The 15,397-nt window shown below is 43.2% G+C and overlaps 1 protein-coding gene across 2 annotated transcripts in view; it reads left to right on the forward strand.

Moving 5' to 3' along the window:
- Positions 1–14,970, forward strand: part of RIMBP2 (RIMS binding protein 2) — a 312,406-nt gene extending 297,436 nt beyond the window's left edge. For both annotated transcript variants that reach the window (XM_088828097.1, XM_088828096.1), the window contains 4 exons: positions 192–295; positions 3,667–3,738; positions 11,328–11,462; positions 13,597–14,970. In XM_088828097.1, coding sequence (XP_088684223.1) covers positions 192–295; positions 3,667–3,738; positions 11,328–11,462; positions 13,597–13,785 — 500 coding nt within the window. In that variant the 3' untranslated portion in view covers positions 13,786–14,970. The remainder of the gene's footprint in view (positions 1–191; positions 296–3,666; positions 3,739–11,327; positions 11,463–13,596) is intronic.
- The last annotated feature ends 427 nt before the right edge of the window (positions 14,971–15,397 follow it).

Genomic DNA, 15,397 nt, shown 5'->3' on the forward strand with positions numbered 1-15,397 from the left:
TGGAGCTAGATTGGATTTCGGTGTGAGCACAGGGAGCCTGGGGCTTCCCCAGCTTGGCCAGCACTAGCGGCCAGCAGTCGTCTCAGCCACACTGGCCACATGCAACCGGGCTCCACTAACTGAGTCAAGGCAGCGGGGCCGCCACTGGCTTTGACATCACTTCATGATGGTTCTTCTTGTGATGTGAACAGAGAGAAACAGAAGAAGCGGGAGGCAGCACCCGGTGTCAACGCGAAGGATGGTGGCCCTGTACGACTATGACCCAAGGGAGAGCTCGCCCAACATTGACGTCGAGGTACCGCTGCCCACAACACCCTGCCTCCCTCTCTTCCCTGGAACCTACACGGGAAGGCCTACTCAACCAGGAACGAGAGAGCCAGGCGGGCAGGAGAGAGCTCGCGAGCCTGGTGACACACGCAGGGCACTGGCAGCCACAGACATAGGGTTTCCCTGGACCAGCACCCTGTGACCCATGCCTACAGTGATGGGTAATCCTGGAGAGAGAAAGCACAACCTCTGACATGTGGCCAATGACCCCCACCACCACCACCACACACAGACACACACAGACACACACACACACAGACACACACACACACACACACACAGATAATAGAGCAGAAAAGATGGATGTTCTCTGTACACATAGGCTTGGTATCCTAGAAACTGTGAAAACTGAAAAGCATTTGCCTTCAGAAGGATTAGATTTCCACTCTTTGGAGCTATTTTTTTAAACGGTTCAGTTCAGTTCAGTCACTCAGTTCAGTTCAGTTGAGTCGCTCAGTCATGTCCGACTCTCTGCGACCCCATGAATCACAGCACGCCACGCCTCCCTGTCCATCACCAACTCCCGGAGTTCACTCAAACCCATGTCCATCGAGTTGGTGATGCCATCCAACCATCTCATCCTCTGTCGTCCCCTTCTCCTGCCCTCAATCTTTCCCACCATCAGGGTTTTTTCAGATGAGTCAGCTCTTCGCATCAGGTGGCCAAAGTATTGGAGTTTCAGCTTCAACATCAGTCCTGCTAATGAACACCCAGGACTGATCTCCTTTAGGATGGACTGGTTGGATCTCCTTGCAGTCCAAGGGACTCTCAAGAGTCTTCTCCAGCACCACAGTTCAAAAGCATCAATTCTTCGGCGCTCAGCTTTCTTTATAGTCCAACTCTCACATCCATACATGACCACTGGAAGAACCATAGCCTTGACTAGACGGACCTTTGTTGACAAAGTAATGTCTCTGCTTTTTAATATGCTATCTAGGTTGGTCATAACTTTCCTTCCAAGGAGTAAGCGTCTTTTAATTTCATGGCTGCAGTCATCATCTGCAGTGATTTTGGAGCCCAGGAAAAGAAAGGCAGCCACTGTTTCCCCATCTATTTCCCATGAAGTGATGGGACCAGATGCCATGATCTTAGTTTTCTGAATGTTGAGTTTTAAGCTAACTTTTTCACGCTCCTTTCACTTTCATCAAGAGGCTCTTTAGTTCCTCTTCACTTTCTGCCATAAGGGTGGTGTCATCTGCATATCTGAGGTTATTGATATTTGTCCCGGCAATCTTGATTCCAGCTTGTGCTTCCTCCAGCCCAGCGTTCCTCATGATGTACTCTGCATATAAGTTAAATAAGCAAGGTGACAATATACAGCCTTGACGTACTCCTTTTCCTATTTGGAACCAGTCTGTTGTCCCATGTCCAGTTCTAACTGTTGCTTCCTGACCTGCATACAGGTTTCTCAAGAGGCAGGTCAGGTGGTCTGGTATTCCCGTTTCAGAATTTACCACAGTTTATTGTGATCCACACAGTCAAAAGCTTTGGCATAGTCAATAAAGCAGAAACAGATGTTTTTCTGGAACTCTTGCTTTTTTAATGATCTGCCAGATGTGGCAATTTGATCTCTGGTTCTTCTGCCTTTTCTAAAACCAGCTTGAACATCTGGAAGTTCACGGTTCACGTATTGCTGAAGTCTGGCTTGGAGAATTTTAAGCATCACTTTACTAGCGTGTGAGATGAGTACAATTGTGTGGTAGTTTGAGCATTCTTTGGCATTGCCTTTCTTTGGGATTGGAATGAAAACTGACCTTTTCCAGTCCTGTGGCCATTGCTGAGTTTTCCAAATGTGCTGGCATATTGAGTGTAGCACTTTCACAGCATCATCTTTTAGGTTTTGAAATAGCTCAACTGGAATTCCATCACCTCCACTAGCTTTGTTCACAGTGATGCTTCCTAAGGCCCACTTGACTTCACATTCCAGGATGTCTGGCTCTAGACAAGATGTATACAAATCCCTGGTCTTTGGTATTTCTGTTGTATCCAATGGGTGACCAGCTTGTGGTTCAGATTCAGAGCTTAAAGTGAAGTTAGTGAAGTTGCTTAGTCATGTCTGACTCTGCAACCCCATGGACTGTAGCCTACCAGGCTTCTCTGTCCATGGGATTTTCCAGGCAAGAATACTGGAGTGGGTTGCCATTTCCTTCTCCAGGGTATCTTCCTGACCCAGGGATTGAACCCAGATCTCCCACATTGCAGGCGGACACTTTATCCTCTGAGCCACCATTCAGAGCTTCAGTTCAGTTCAGTTCAGTCGCTCAGTTGTGTCTGACTCTTTGTGACCCCATGAATCACAGCATGCCAGGCCTCCCTGTCCATCACCAACTCCCGGAGTTCACTCAAACTCATCATCAAGTCAGTGATGCCATCCAGCCATCTCATTCTCTGCCCTCCCAGCATCAGAGACTTTTCCAGTGAGTCAAATCTTCGCATGAGGTGGCCACAGTATTGGAGTTTCAGCTTCACCATCAGTTCTTCCAATGGTGGATTCAAATTTCTGTATTGGCTTGATGAATGTGTTCATGCATGCTAAGTCGCTTCAGTCATGTCTGACTCTTCGCGACTCTATGAACTGTAGCGCACTGGGCTCCTCTGTCCATGGGATTCTCCAGGCAAGTATACTGAAGTGGGTTGCCATGCCCTCCTGCAGGAGATCTTCCAGACCCAGAGACTGAACTCATGTTTCCTGTGTCTCTTGCATTTGCAGGCAGGTTCTTTACCACTAGTGCCACCTGGGAAGCCTGGCTTAATGTATATATGATGCCTAATGGCTCTTAGAAATGAACTTTAGTCCCCTGTTTTCATGTCTAGAGATAAAAATGCAATTTTTTTTCTGGTATCCTCTGCTGGAGTCAATGCACCCACCTCTAACCTGGAGCGTGGCATGTAGTAGACATTTACTAAATGACATTTAAATACAATTTTTTTTTTATATTCAGTGAAAGCATATTTGTGCAATGGTTCCTCTGTAGATACACTGCAGAGCGCATCTGAAGGCTGTGTGGTTTTTAAGTTATCTATTTAACTAGCTGTAAAGACGCACCACCACCAGAACCCGGGGATGATCTTAATTCTGGCTCAGAATCGGAGTACGGCAGCCCTTCTGCTGGAGACTTGGCCTCATTTTGAGTTGTCCTCACTTTCTAAGAGACTGGGAACACAGGCATTCATTCATCTGATATGTACCTTTCCTCCTTATCTGACTGAAAGGGTAGGTTCATGCCAAAACAATAAGAAAAAAAAGAGAAATCGTACCAGAAATCATGAAGATTCTTTTTTTTAAGGCAACTTCTATATCTAGGAAAACACTATTAACTTTATGTTCTGTCTCTGCAGGCTGAACTTACATTTTGCACAGGAGATATTATTACTGTTTTTGGCGAAATTGATGAAGATGGATTTTATTATGTAAGTTTTTGAAGCATCAAATATATAAATATTTTTTGCTTGTCTGTTCTTTCCCCTAAAATGATGCATGAACTTTACCTGGCTTGATGAAAGGATGGCTACTGGGCTTGTCCTCCTCGCTGAGCACATATGATGTGGGAAGGCAGTTACGTGATCTTCACTGTTACTTCTCTTTAAAAGGGACGTTTTCAATGGATACGAGCTGTTGACAAAGTAAGAGTATTCACATGTTTACATTAAATATTTCATCGAAACATTTATCAAGCAGTTTAATTTTCTGGATTACTTAGTGCCTGCATGTGTGCTAAGTCACTTCAGTCGTGTCCGGCTCTTTGCAGCCCTATGGACTGTAGCCCGCCAGGCTCCTCTGTCCATGGGATTCTCCAGGCAAGAATACTGGAGTGAGTTGCCATTTCCTCCTCCAGGGTAACTTCCTCAATCCAAGGATGGAACTCAAGTGTCTTATGTCTCCTGCATTGGCAGGCGAGTTCTTTACCACTACTGCCACCTTGGAAGCCCCATTTAGTGCATAGATAATACATTTTCAAATGGTGACAGGAAGAAATACAAAGAAGCACAATTAATTAAAACCAACAGAATCTCAAGCTCCTCCCTCTTAAAGCCCTGTGGACCCAGCCTCTGGGATAGGCATGGGAGAGTCCTGGCTCTGCCCTGGGCCAGCGGAGCGGATCTCCTGATATTCCTGAAGAAGAGAAGGCAGGCATGTTGGGTGGTCATCTTAGTGGTCCCTCCCCGGTCAGACACCTACTGCTGTCCCTTGCCTTAGGAATGGGGTCATCATCTTGCATCCCACTTTCCTCCTGTTTTTTTTTTTTTTTTAAATAACAAAAATAATCAAGAAACTCTCAAGTCCTGACAAGGCGGGTTTCTCTTGGGGTCAAATGGATTTTACAACATTAGGCACACGTGATATTTCAAAACTCTTCTGCTGCAGTTTCTGATTTTTAAGAGAATAATTTTTAGTGAGACTGTTCATGCTGTTACCAACCAGGCTTGTTGGCCTTCCCCAGTCAATAGAAATTGATCAGAGGTCAGACAAAAAATTCAAGTAAGGCTTTACTGAGGCCCCTGGTGCACAGTGGGGAGCCAGAACAAACAACAGGTTCGCTTGCTTGCTCTCAGATGAGGGGACGAGGGTGTTTGGGATGAGCGTGTTCCTTACATGGGGTGAGGGTAGAGGTGTGTCCAGGGGTCAGACCAGAAGGGTAGCTTAGGTGGTTTGCCCACCCCTTAGGTAGTGGGGTGTGCAGGGGGCATGCGAGGTACCCTGCTTTTGCTCTCAAACCTCTGCTTTTACTCTGGGCTCTTCAGAAGTGGCAGTTGGGTTTTTTTGGTCTTTTTGTACCTTGTTGTCCGTAATTTGCCCTAACTGACCCCTTGCATGCAGTTAGCTTTAGTTCCTTCTAGTTTCTTTGTATTTTGATGCTGGAGGAGATGTTTCACCAGGTGTAAGCACTGCAGCGAAAGGTCCCAGGTGCTAGGTCCAAGCCTGTCTCAATACTTTGTCCACGTGTTGCAAATATTTCTTTTTCTAGGTAATCATCTGCTTTTTAAATTTTCCTTTTTGTGTGTGGTTTTGCTGTCTCTTCTTTTATGAAGCAGAAGTTTTAAATTTTTATGTAAATCATTGTTTTTCAGCCCTGGGGAGGCATAATCCTTCAAGGTGATAGAAATGATCATTTTATCTTGGTTCTTCACCTTGATAGCTTCGTTTTCACATGTAAATCTCAAGTGTCTAACTTTATTTCCAATTAGAGAAACGAATGTCCCCATGCCACTTATTAAATAGCCCATGCTTTCCCCACCCCTCTGCTGTGCACTGCTCTCCTAGCACACAGCGTGTGGCGCACTCCTAGGCACACAGTGCCGAGACTGTACCCGTATCTCATGCTCCTCGATTCTCTGTGTTTTCATCATTCATTTTCATATTTGGGAGGGATCTCTTCACTAGGATCCTACCCCACAACAAAGCCACAGCACTTTATTTAGAGGTGCATTTAGTTTTTAGAGGAAACTGGGGAGTTTTTAGATGACATGACATTGTCTTTCAGCTCTGACATAGGTGTGTCTGACTTTTTCTAAGTTTTTCCTTTCATCTGTTCATGAATTTATTCTTACACATCCTTATATATCTTTTAAAATTCATTCTTATGTTCTTGCTATTATGATTTTTCTGGTATATATTTTACTGGTTATTTAGAAAATATGTTGAAAATGTGTGTATACATGTGTGTGTATGTATCTGTTTTGTGTATATGTATGCAACGCACATGTATGTGTGCATATGTGCATGCATGCAAACACGTACGTATGTGTATGTGTGTGTGGGCATGTGTGTATTTGCATGTGTGTCTATGTGTGCATTTTATGTGTATGTGTGTGTGTGGGCATGTGTGTATTTGCGTGTGTGTCTGTGTGTGCATTTTATGTGTATGTGTGTGTGTGGGCATGTGTGTATTTGCATGTGTGTCTGTGTGTGCATTTTATGTGTATGTATGTGTGTGGGCATGTGTGTATTTGCATGTGTGTCTGTGTGTGCATTTTATGTGTATGTGTGTGTGTGGGCATGTGTGTATTTGCATGTGTGTCTGTGTGTGCATTTTATGTGTATGTGTGTGTGTGGGCATGTGTGTATTTGCATGTGTGTCTGTGTGCATTTTATGTGTATGTATGTGTGTGGGCATGTGTGTATTTGCATGTGTGTCTGTGTGTGCATTTTATGTGTATGTGTGTGTGTGGGCATGTGTGTATTTGCATGTGTGTCTGTGTGTGCATTTTATGTGTATGTGTGTGTGTGGGCATGTGTGTATTTGCATGTGTGTCTGTGTGTGCATTTTATGTGTATGTATGTGTGTGCTCTCTGTGCCTGTTTATCTGCGTGCATGTTTATGTTCCCCTACAAATCTTCCTTCTGGATGCATTTATATCCATTGTCATCAGCTGGTTCTCTTGGGTTCCCTGAGTCAAGACATTTTGTCTTTTCTTCAATATTTATCAGTCATCTCTTCTTACTGTCTTATTGCTTCATTTAGAACAATTATGAATAGTGAGGATAGGGGATCCTTGACATTGTGTATTCTAGTAGGAATATCACTAATCTTTACACTGTTATGTGTTAGGCTAGACTATCAATAGAGAGATGGCCTTTATAGTGTTAAGGATCCTGTTCTCATTTGCTAAGCTTATTTTTTTCTCAGTAAATTACTGACCATCCATTATTTTCTACAATTATTTTTAAAGAGCTGGATTTGATTTGCTAACTTTTTTTTCAGAATTATATTTATATTCCAGAAATTATGTTAGAATATAATTTCTGGAATATCTCTTATATGGCTTTTGGTATCAGGATTATGCTAGAATTGTGAATGAACTGGTAAGCTTCCAGTGTTTTTTATGATCTGGACAGCTAAAATGACATAGTTAGGTCTTATAATTATGTGAAGATTATGTCTAAAACATCTTTTAGGTTCATTGTATTTTTAGGATGCGGTTGTACAAAAGTTTTCATTTGCTTAAATTATTATCTTCTTATTGAGTCAATTTTTTTAGACTCTATGTATATTTAGAAGGGCAGACCTTTCATTTAGATTGTCAAACATCTAGACAAAACTAGACATAGTATTACCTGGTTATTTAAAAATAGTTTTCTACTATGAGCTGCATGTTTCCATTGCTATGTTTTATCTTTGTTTTCTTAGCTAGCCTACCTAAATTTTGCATGATAGTAGGGATCAGATCTAAATTGATATGAAATGTACACTTTTTATTTATATCTCCACCAAATGGCTTTACTGTTATTTTGTTGGTCTGATTTGCTGAGTAGACTGCCCAGTCCACTTAGTTATTTCTTATTTGATAAATGAGAACTATGGATATCTAACTTAATACCCAAAATCTCAAGCTTCACCAAACCTGTGTTGTCTGACATTGCATGCAATCTTGAAAGCTCTCTTAAGAGCTAACTTTTCCTGGGATATACTCCTGTGATCTCTTCCCAGTCTGTCCTCAGTTCCAAACATCCCATGATGAACAGAGAGTAGATATAGGGACCTCTGCTGTCGACCTGGGCCTTCCTCTCCACAGTCCAAAGCATCCACAGTGAAGTCAATCATTTGAGATTGTCTCCAATCATTTGAGATTTCCAGCACCCCATAATGCTTCAGCCCTTAGGCTGTGTTAACCAGACACTTGCACGGACAGTGTTTCTACACCCAGACTCTTAAATCATGTACTTTGATAGGTCAGAAGGAAATTGGCTGCACAGTAGCAGTCTAAAAAGCATTAAAGCCAGCAAAGAAGGAGAACTATGCAAGCACGACTGGGCTTTGTGCTGACTGTGCATGAAGAAAATGGGGCAGTTGTAATGTTTGCTGCCATTTAGCCTAAAATAATCCAATTCTGTTTGAATGTAAGGTCTTGACACAGTTTGTATTTGGTAGAAATGAGGCTCAAAGAGGACCAGAAATCTGAGTGTGAAGGGTCTGCAAGAGGGAGAAATGTCAAGTTTCTCCCAGAGAAAGTTGTAGTCAAGGGTTTTGCAAAGGACGGGGGAGTCCCAAGGGGCTTGGTGACGTGTCACCAAGAGTCCAGGGAACAAGCTATGGAATGACCCAGGTGAGGAACAAGGGCTTGAACTGAGATGGTAACTGAGGCAGACAGGCCCTGAGGGCTCAGATGGTTAGTTGGGACATCTTCCAGGAAGATCTCAAGGTTGTGCCTTAGCTGGTGGGTGCCCTGGGTAAAACAGGAATAAGGACACGGTTGAGAGGAAAACGCGCAACACTGAGCTTGAGGCTACAGAGCCTCTCCAAGACAGAGGAGCACTCACGCCCCTGGAATGTTCTAGTGATCACATCCAACAGTGGTGTCACGTGCACTTCTGACACGTGATTTATAGAACTGCACGAGGGAGGCCCAGGAAAAAAGAGAGGAAACACTGTAGACTGTACCTCCACACCCTATTCAGTGAGCCCAGGGCGGGTTCAGCCCGGAAGCCTGAACAGGCAGGAGGGTATAAGCCTCTGGTCACACAGGTGCCTCTTGTGATGTCAGCACGGTACTGATGGCGATTTGTTTTCACAGAATGTAGTCCCCAAACATGAGCCAACTACTCCATCTGGTGCTCACCCAAAGAAAGTTGTTTTCTGATGCTGGAGGAAAAACAAGCTGGCTGTTAAAGAGTTACTGGGAGGTCTGGATTGTATAGAGATTCCAGTGTCTGTATATTGATGTTGTCTGGAACCTTTGACGTGGAAGAAATCATTAGGGACACATGCACAATAAAAGATAAAGGTGTCCTAGAAAGTCTCAAAGTTAACACCAACAGAGAAAAATAAGCTAATAGGAGAGCCTGAGGAAGAAGTGTTGAAGCTATCACAGGTGAACAGGAGAGTGGAATCTTCAAGGTCAAAGCAGAAGGCAGGTGATAGCTGAACTGGGCAGGTGGATTTGGGGCTCAGGAGGGATTACTGCATAGGAAAACATGGGAGGTACCTGGACCTGCCTCTTTTTAAAAAATTTATTTTAATTTTTAATTGTGATAAAATACATAAAACACAATTTAACCTTAATCACTCGTTATAGTTCACCAGTGTTAAGTACACTCATATTGCTGCACAACCATCACAACCATCCACCTCTAAACTCTTTCCATCTTGCAAAGTTGACACTGTCCCCTTTAAATAACAAGTCTTCGCTGTCCCCGGCACCCATCATTCTCCTGTCTCTATGACTCTGACTACTCTAGGAACCTCATATAAGTGCAGTTATTCAGTGGAAGTCTTCTTTTGACCATTCACCTAGCGTGATATCCTCGAGGCTCATCAGTGTTGTGGCAAAGCTCAGATTTTCCTTCCTTTCTTAAGGTGAAGAATGCTGCATTGAGCTACACAGTTTATCCATTCATCCACCGATGCACAGTTAGGGTGACTCCATCTTCTGGCTGTTGTGAACAGTGCTGTGAATACAGGCATATCAGAATCTCTTCAAGACTCTGCTTTTATTTCAAGTAAATACCCAGAAGTGGAATTGTTGGATCATATAGTAATTTTATTTTTTTGGATGAACCAGCATACCATTTTTTCCATAGTGGCTGTACTGTTTTACAGTCCCACCAATAAGCATGCAAGTGTTCCAATTTCTCTGTATCTATGCCAGTATTGCCATCCTAATGCGGTTTTGTTTCCCTAATAAATGGTGATGCTGAGCATCTTTTATGTGCTTGTTAACCCTTTGTATGTCTTTTTGTGAGAAATATCTGTTCAGGCTCTTTGGCCACTTTTTAACTGGGTGAATTATTTTGTAAAGCTGTAGAATTTCTTTATATATCCTTTATAACTCTTATTAGATAATGACTTGCAAGTATTTTCTCCCACCGGGTAGGTTTGTTTTACACTCCGTTGGTCATGTCCTTGGATGCATAGTTTTTAATTTTGATATTGTGAGCTGTCACTTTCAAATCGTCATTTCCTAGACCTACTGAATGAAGAAACAGGCTCCTGTGTTATCTGAGGCCAGTTTTGAGCTTGGTTTTGGGTTCCGTGGGGCAGCTGGCACTGGGGGGATTGATATGTGGGCTGTGGACCTCTTGATGCATCCGGTGGGCAGCTGGTCTAGGTTCCATGCTGTACTGCTGATCCTGCTGACGGCGCCAGTTGTCTCGCTGTTCACACTGTCTGCGCTGTTCGATGAACCCCATGGCAGACAAGGTGTGAGCAGTAAAGCTGGAAGAAGACCTGAGGAGCCGGAGGAGCTGCAGACACGTTTATTCTCTCCTGGCTGACGCTGCAGCTCTCCTCTCACGGCTGACACAGCCGCGATGCAGCTAGTAACGCGCCTGCTTTCTTTAGGTGGCGCTCAGACAGGCATACTGCACGAAGTAGCCCTTGACCAAGCGAGTACCTCATGGCGCCCGTGCGGAATGCTGCAAATGATCTCAGCGGTTACATCGTCACCATTTACACTGTGTGGAGTGAGAGCCTGAACCCACCATCTTGGCTACTTCACTCTCCCCACACGTGCATTGGGCATGTGACTGTGTAGAAAGCAGGCACCTCTAGGAGGTATCGACAGTTTCACCTTACAGTGAGACTGCAGTAAAGCATAGGATGAACCATACAAGGGGGAACTGGTCTGTCCCTTCAATCCTGCCTCTGCCCCCACACCCGCCGGCTCTCCTCTCTCAATGTGCCTGAGCAATGGTATTTTTACAAGTTCCCTAGGGACTCAGGTCAGCCCGGGCTGCGAACCATGAAGTGAGGTGCTCTCGAGCAGTGTTTCTAAGCATGGCTGATCCTAAGACTCACCCAGGCCCCTTGGCTGGAACAGACTCTTTCGGCTCCACCGTAGACCAAATTGAGACTTGGGGTGGGGAGGGGGAAGGAGGGAGGTGGGCGTGACCCTGCGCTTCAGGCACATGGCCAAGGTCATTCTTGTGACCATCCCGAGCTCTACCACTTTTGAACCATGATAAACTCACTACTCTGAGGTATATTCCTTTTGTGAAAGCAAGAAGTGGGTTTTTGGGAACAAGGGTCAGCCATTCTTCTTTCTCATCTCTGTGATTCTAGGGGGAGCTTAATGGGCAGAAAGGGCTTGTACCTTCCAACTTCCTAGAAGAAGTGCCTGATGATGTAGAAGTCTACCTTTCCGACGCACCGTCCCACTACTCGCAGGACAGGCCAATGCGCTCCAAGACGAAAAGGGTAAGCACGAGCCCTCCGCATGTTTCACCCCCTCCCGCTCTGCCAGAGACGGTCTAACACAGCCTGTGCATTGCTCTTTTTATGTCTCAGGCCAAAAAGCGCAGACCCTGAGTTTTTTCTCTGCCCTTCCATGGGGAGTGTGCCTAAAAATTCTAACCACGTTTATTTGTCCCACAAAAACGACCCTTTCAATCTATTCAGCCTGCTTTACTCACAAAGGAACTTCCCATCCTACATCCTAGGCGCACATTCCAGTTTGATCAAGAGTGAGGAGGGGATGGCTATTCCGTAGGTTCAGTGGGCAATAATGAGTGTTTGCCCTGTTAGGACTTTAACAGATCCTCTGAACAAAGGTCAGAGAACTTCTCAACCATATATAACTATCAGATTACATTCATGTTTAGTGTCTCACTTTTATTTTATTTCATCGCTGCGAGTTTTTATATATTATATTTTTATATATATATATTTTTATTTCTTTGCTCATCTGCTTGGAAACAGAAGAAGAGTGTTCATTTCACACCTTAATCAGGCAATGTAGCCTTCACGTAAGTGAGCAACTGAAGATACCCATAAAGATACCAACTTAAGCTACCTTAACTGGGCCAATGCGGTAGACTTAAGGCTTCACTGTGGGGTTAAAAAAAAAAGAAATATGTCTCAAAAACCCATTGGACCTAAAGTATTACTTAGTCTCAGTTGTAAAGCAACTGAATTTGCAGTGAAATAAATCATCTTTAATAATTATTTCCTACGATTTACATTAAGAATATTTGAAAGGCCAACATTGGGAACATATTTCTTAACAGGCTAATTGTTTGTTTACACAGAGTGTTCCAATGTCTACTCATAATTAAAGCTGCATATTGCATTGTTAGCCACTCTTGGAAAAAGCACAACCTAATATATGTTTACTATGGAAATTTTACTTTAAAAAAAATGCAACTCAAGATCGAGCAGATGAGTAGTGAACAAGAGGTGATCTAGAGTTGGCACTGAACACTTCCCATGCTGGCTTGAGCAGCAGACAGCTTTTTCTTAAGTGACCACCCCTCTACCTTACAGGAGAGCTGGTGCTTCTCCTCAAAGCACAAGTGAGTGTCCTGAACACAAAGGCGTTTGGTGGACGACTGCTCTGTTGGTATACCAATGCAATACTAAGTTTAATGAAACATGCAGCTCAAACGATTGCATTAGATGGAATAGATGGTATCTTCAGGTGTACTTTGGGATGCTTTACTAGGTGTTTTCCATTAGAATTAGACCTTGATTTTAAATCCAAGTAAGCTTGAAGCCCCTTGGCTCATATCATTTGCCTGTTGAATAATGAACACTCATGTTAGAGAGAGGTTTGCTCTGGTAAGGGAGTAAGAGGAATTCAGGCATGCCCAGGGCCAGAAACGTGGGTGAGGCCAGTTGTCATGCCTCCCATATAGCTCTGCTCTTGCAAAGCAGCATTAAGCACTGAAGTGTACAAAGTCCTACCATGTGCTCTATATTGACAAAAAGACATCTTTAATATCTTGGAAATAACAAAAGCCTACAATAAGGGCCTTTAAGCTTTCTTTGATTGTAATTAAGGTTCATTTTAGTTTTTTTTTTTTTCTTTCAACCGGTGTGCCATCTCCAATGTTTCTACAGTATACTAACTAACCCAGGAATGCACTCAACAATGTCAGGGTTTTATATACCCAAGCAGTTTTCATATACAACAGAACTTTAAGAACTTTTGTGTTTAAGATTCCTTTTGTGTTTAAGATTCCTTTTGTGTTTGGGTACTTGGCCGATACTACTCTCAACCTAATCCAGAATAACTCTTTTTTTCCTGTGCTTGGTCTTAGTTTACAAAGTAAAGTATTACCTAGCTTTGCTTTGCCAAAGCAATGGCCACCCCTTCCCCAGAGACAAAGAAACTGAAAACCCAATACTGATGGCTAGACCCCCTGTCTGAGATATGCCCTGGAAGAGGTGTGAGCCTCTCATGGCATACTTTAACCCTTGAAAGAAGAAATGATCCACCCTTACCTTTCCTGGTGGGAAACGGGGCAGTGTGGTGTTTCTGATGTTACCGAGTGAGCGGATGGATGTTGTTGGCGCTTGCGCACTCAATAAACTGTAACAATGTACCTACTAGGTTCCTCCTGAGGGTTCAGGTACAGCAAGGAGAGCGCCATCCCCCACAGTACATCTCCATTCGGGGTCACCTACGTCATCTATGGGTACTGGTAGTCCTGGGAGAGGCAGGGAAATGTCCTCGAAAAAGAAAAAGGGGCTGCTTTCCAAAGGCAAGAAACTGCTGAAAAAGCTGGGTGCAGTGAAATGATTCATGTGCTTCCGGACAACTTCCAAATCTATGTAATTTTCTTTAATTCCAAACTAGGGCTTTCATGACTCAAGTACTTCCTAAAAAAAAAACCAATCTTCTCCCCTGACCCCAGTAGAGAAATGCTCTTTGCACTACCATCCACTTTAAGCCCAGCGCCAGAACACAGAGCTGCTGGCGCTCCCACCGCCTCCGCCCACCGCTCTTACTAGTGCCCGGGCTCTGGGGGAGCTGGGCTGCCTCGGGAACGTGCAGGGGGCCAGGGGCTCTTTGCAGCTCACTCCCTACCTGGGACCCCAGTCTTTGTGCGTTTGTCATCTGCCCTTAAAGGAATGATTTCAACCTCCCTCCCTTTTCAAAATGCTTGCCTCATAATGCATAACTCTCACTTTAACTCTGGTCTTGAAATTCCTAGTTTAATCGCCTTGATGTTCTGCCTTATAAATGCACAATGATTTGTACTGTCTAATAAAAACTACAGTGTGTACTTTGTATGTGTTGTGCGTTCAGTGCTCTCATCCTCACAGACACAGTGGTTTGAAACCAAGTTGTGCAGGCTGTGCAATTTAAGATCCTGGCTGTTCAGCTTTTAAAGCAAGCCAGGCAACATACAGAAAATGTTTACTGATCCAAATCATTCAAAAAAGAGGAGAGGAAATAGCTTCGGTAAAGTACCACACTTCTCCAACCTGCCAGAAACCTGGTAATATTCATTGCTTTCAGTGTTAACATTTTGTGGCATATGGATTTACGTTACTTTCATTATTTGTCAAAATGCCATACACAGTCGACAATGAACAGCACACACGTAAAGCAATCCACATAATGCATAAGCCACACCAAAAACATCCTAAATTTAAGTCTCTTCAAAATTATTCCATACCAATCTTCACCATTGGCACTTGAACAAAAAAAAAAAGATTTACAAAGTTGTTGGCAGATGTATTTGATGGTTACTATTTTGTAATTCTTGTCCACTTGTAAATTGTTTTTACTCTTTATACATACTTTTCAGACTGCCTTTCTTTTGTAATTTATGGAAGGTTTATAAATGAATGACAAAGCTTTCCCCATTGTGTCTTCAAAAACTATAATGTAAATTGTAATATAATAGTATGTGGTAGGTTTATTAAAGGGAAATTACTCTATGTGTGGTTAAGTTCTGCGTGGGTGTGTGCATGTGTACAGTTGGTGTAAAATATTTTATAGAAATAAAATTTGTTATTTTATACAACGCCGTTTATTCTGTATGTTTGTTTTAAACACTTTAAAAAATAATAACAGCATAACTGAATTCTTTTCTCCTGTATGTACAAGAGAAACTCTATAACATTACCTTTTGGGCACTACTTTTTTCCTAAAGTAATTCTGACCTATGTTTAGGGAGTCATTTACAAAATGCTGTCACCCTTGCATTATTGGTGACAGTCCACTCAGTGGCAAGCAAAATGTAATTAGCGCTGAGACAGTATTTCTTGTGAAATACTCATGAGCAGCAAAGACGTGGAGAGTGAGTTCAAACCATATTCATAACATCTCCCTTTGGCAACTCTAGAATTCAAATGATCTGAATACAGAGCTACATCAACCAAATACAATAAAATACCACTTT

This window comes from Moschus berezovskii, chromosome 19 (assembly GCF_049115385.1).
Source record: "Moschus berezovskii isolate FMDL1 chromosome 19, NW_MosBer_1.0, whole genome shotgun sequence".
NCBI classification, from domain to species: domain Eukaryota; kingdom Metazoa; phylum Chordata; class Mammalia; order Artiodactyla; family Moschidae; genus Moschus; species Moschus berezovskii.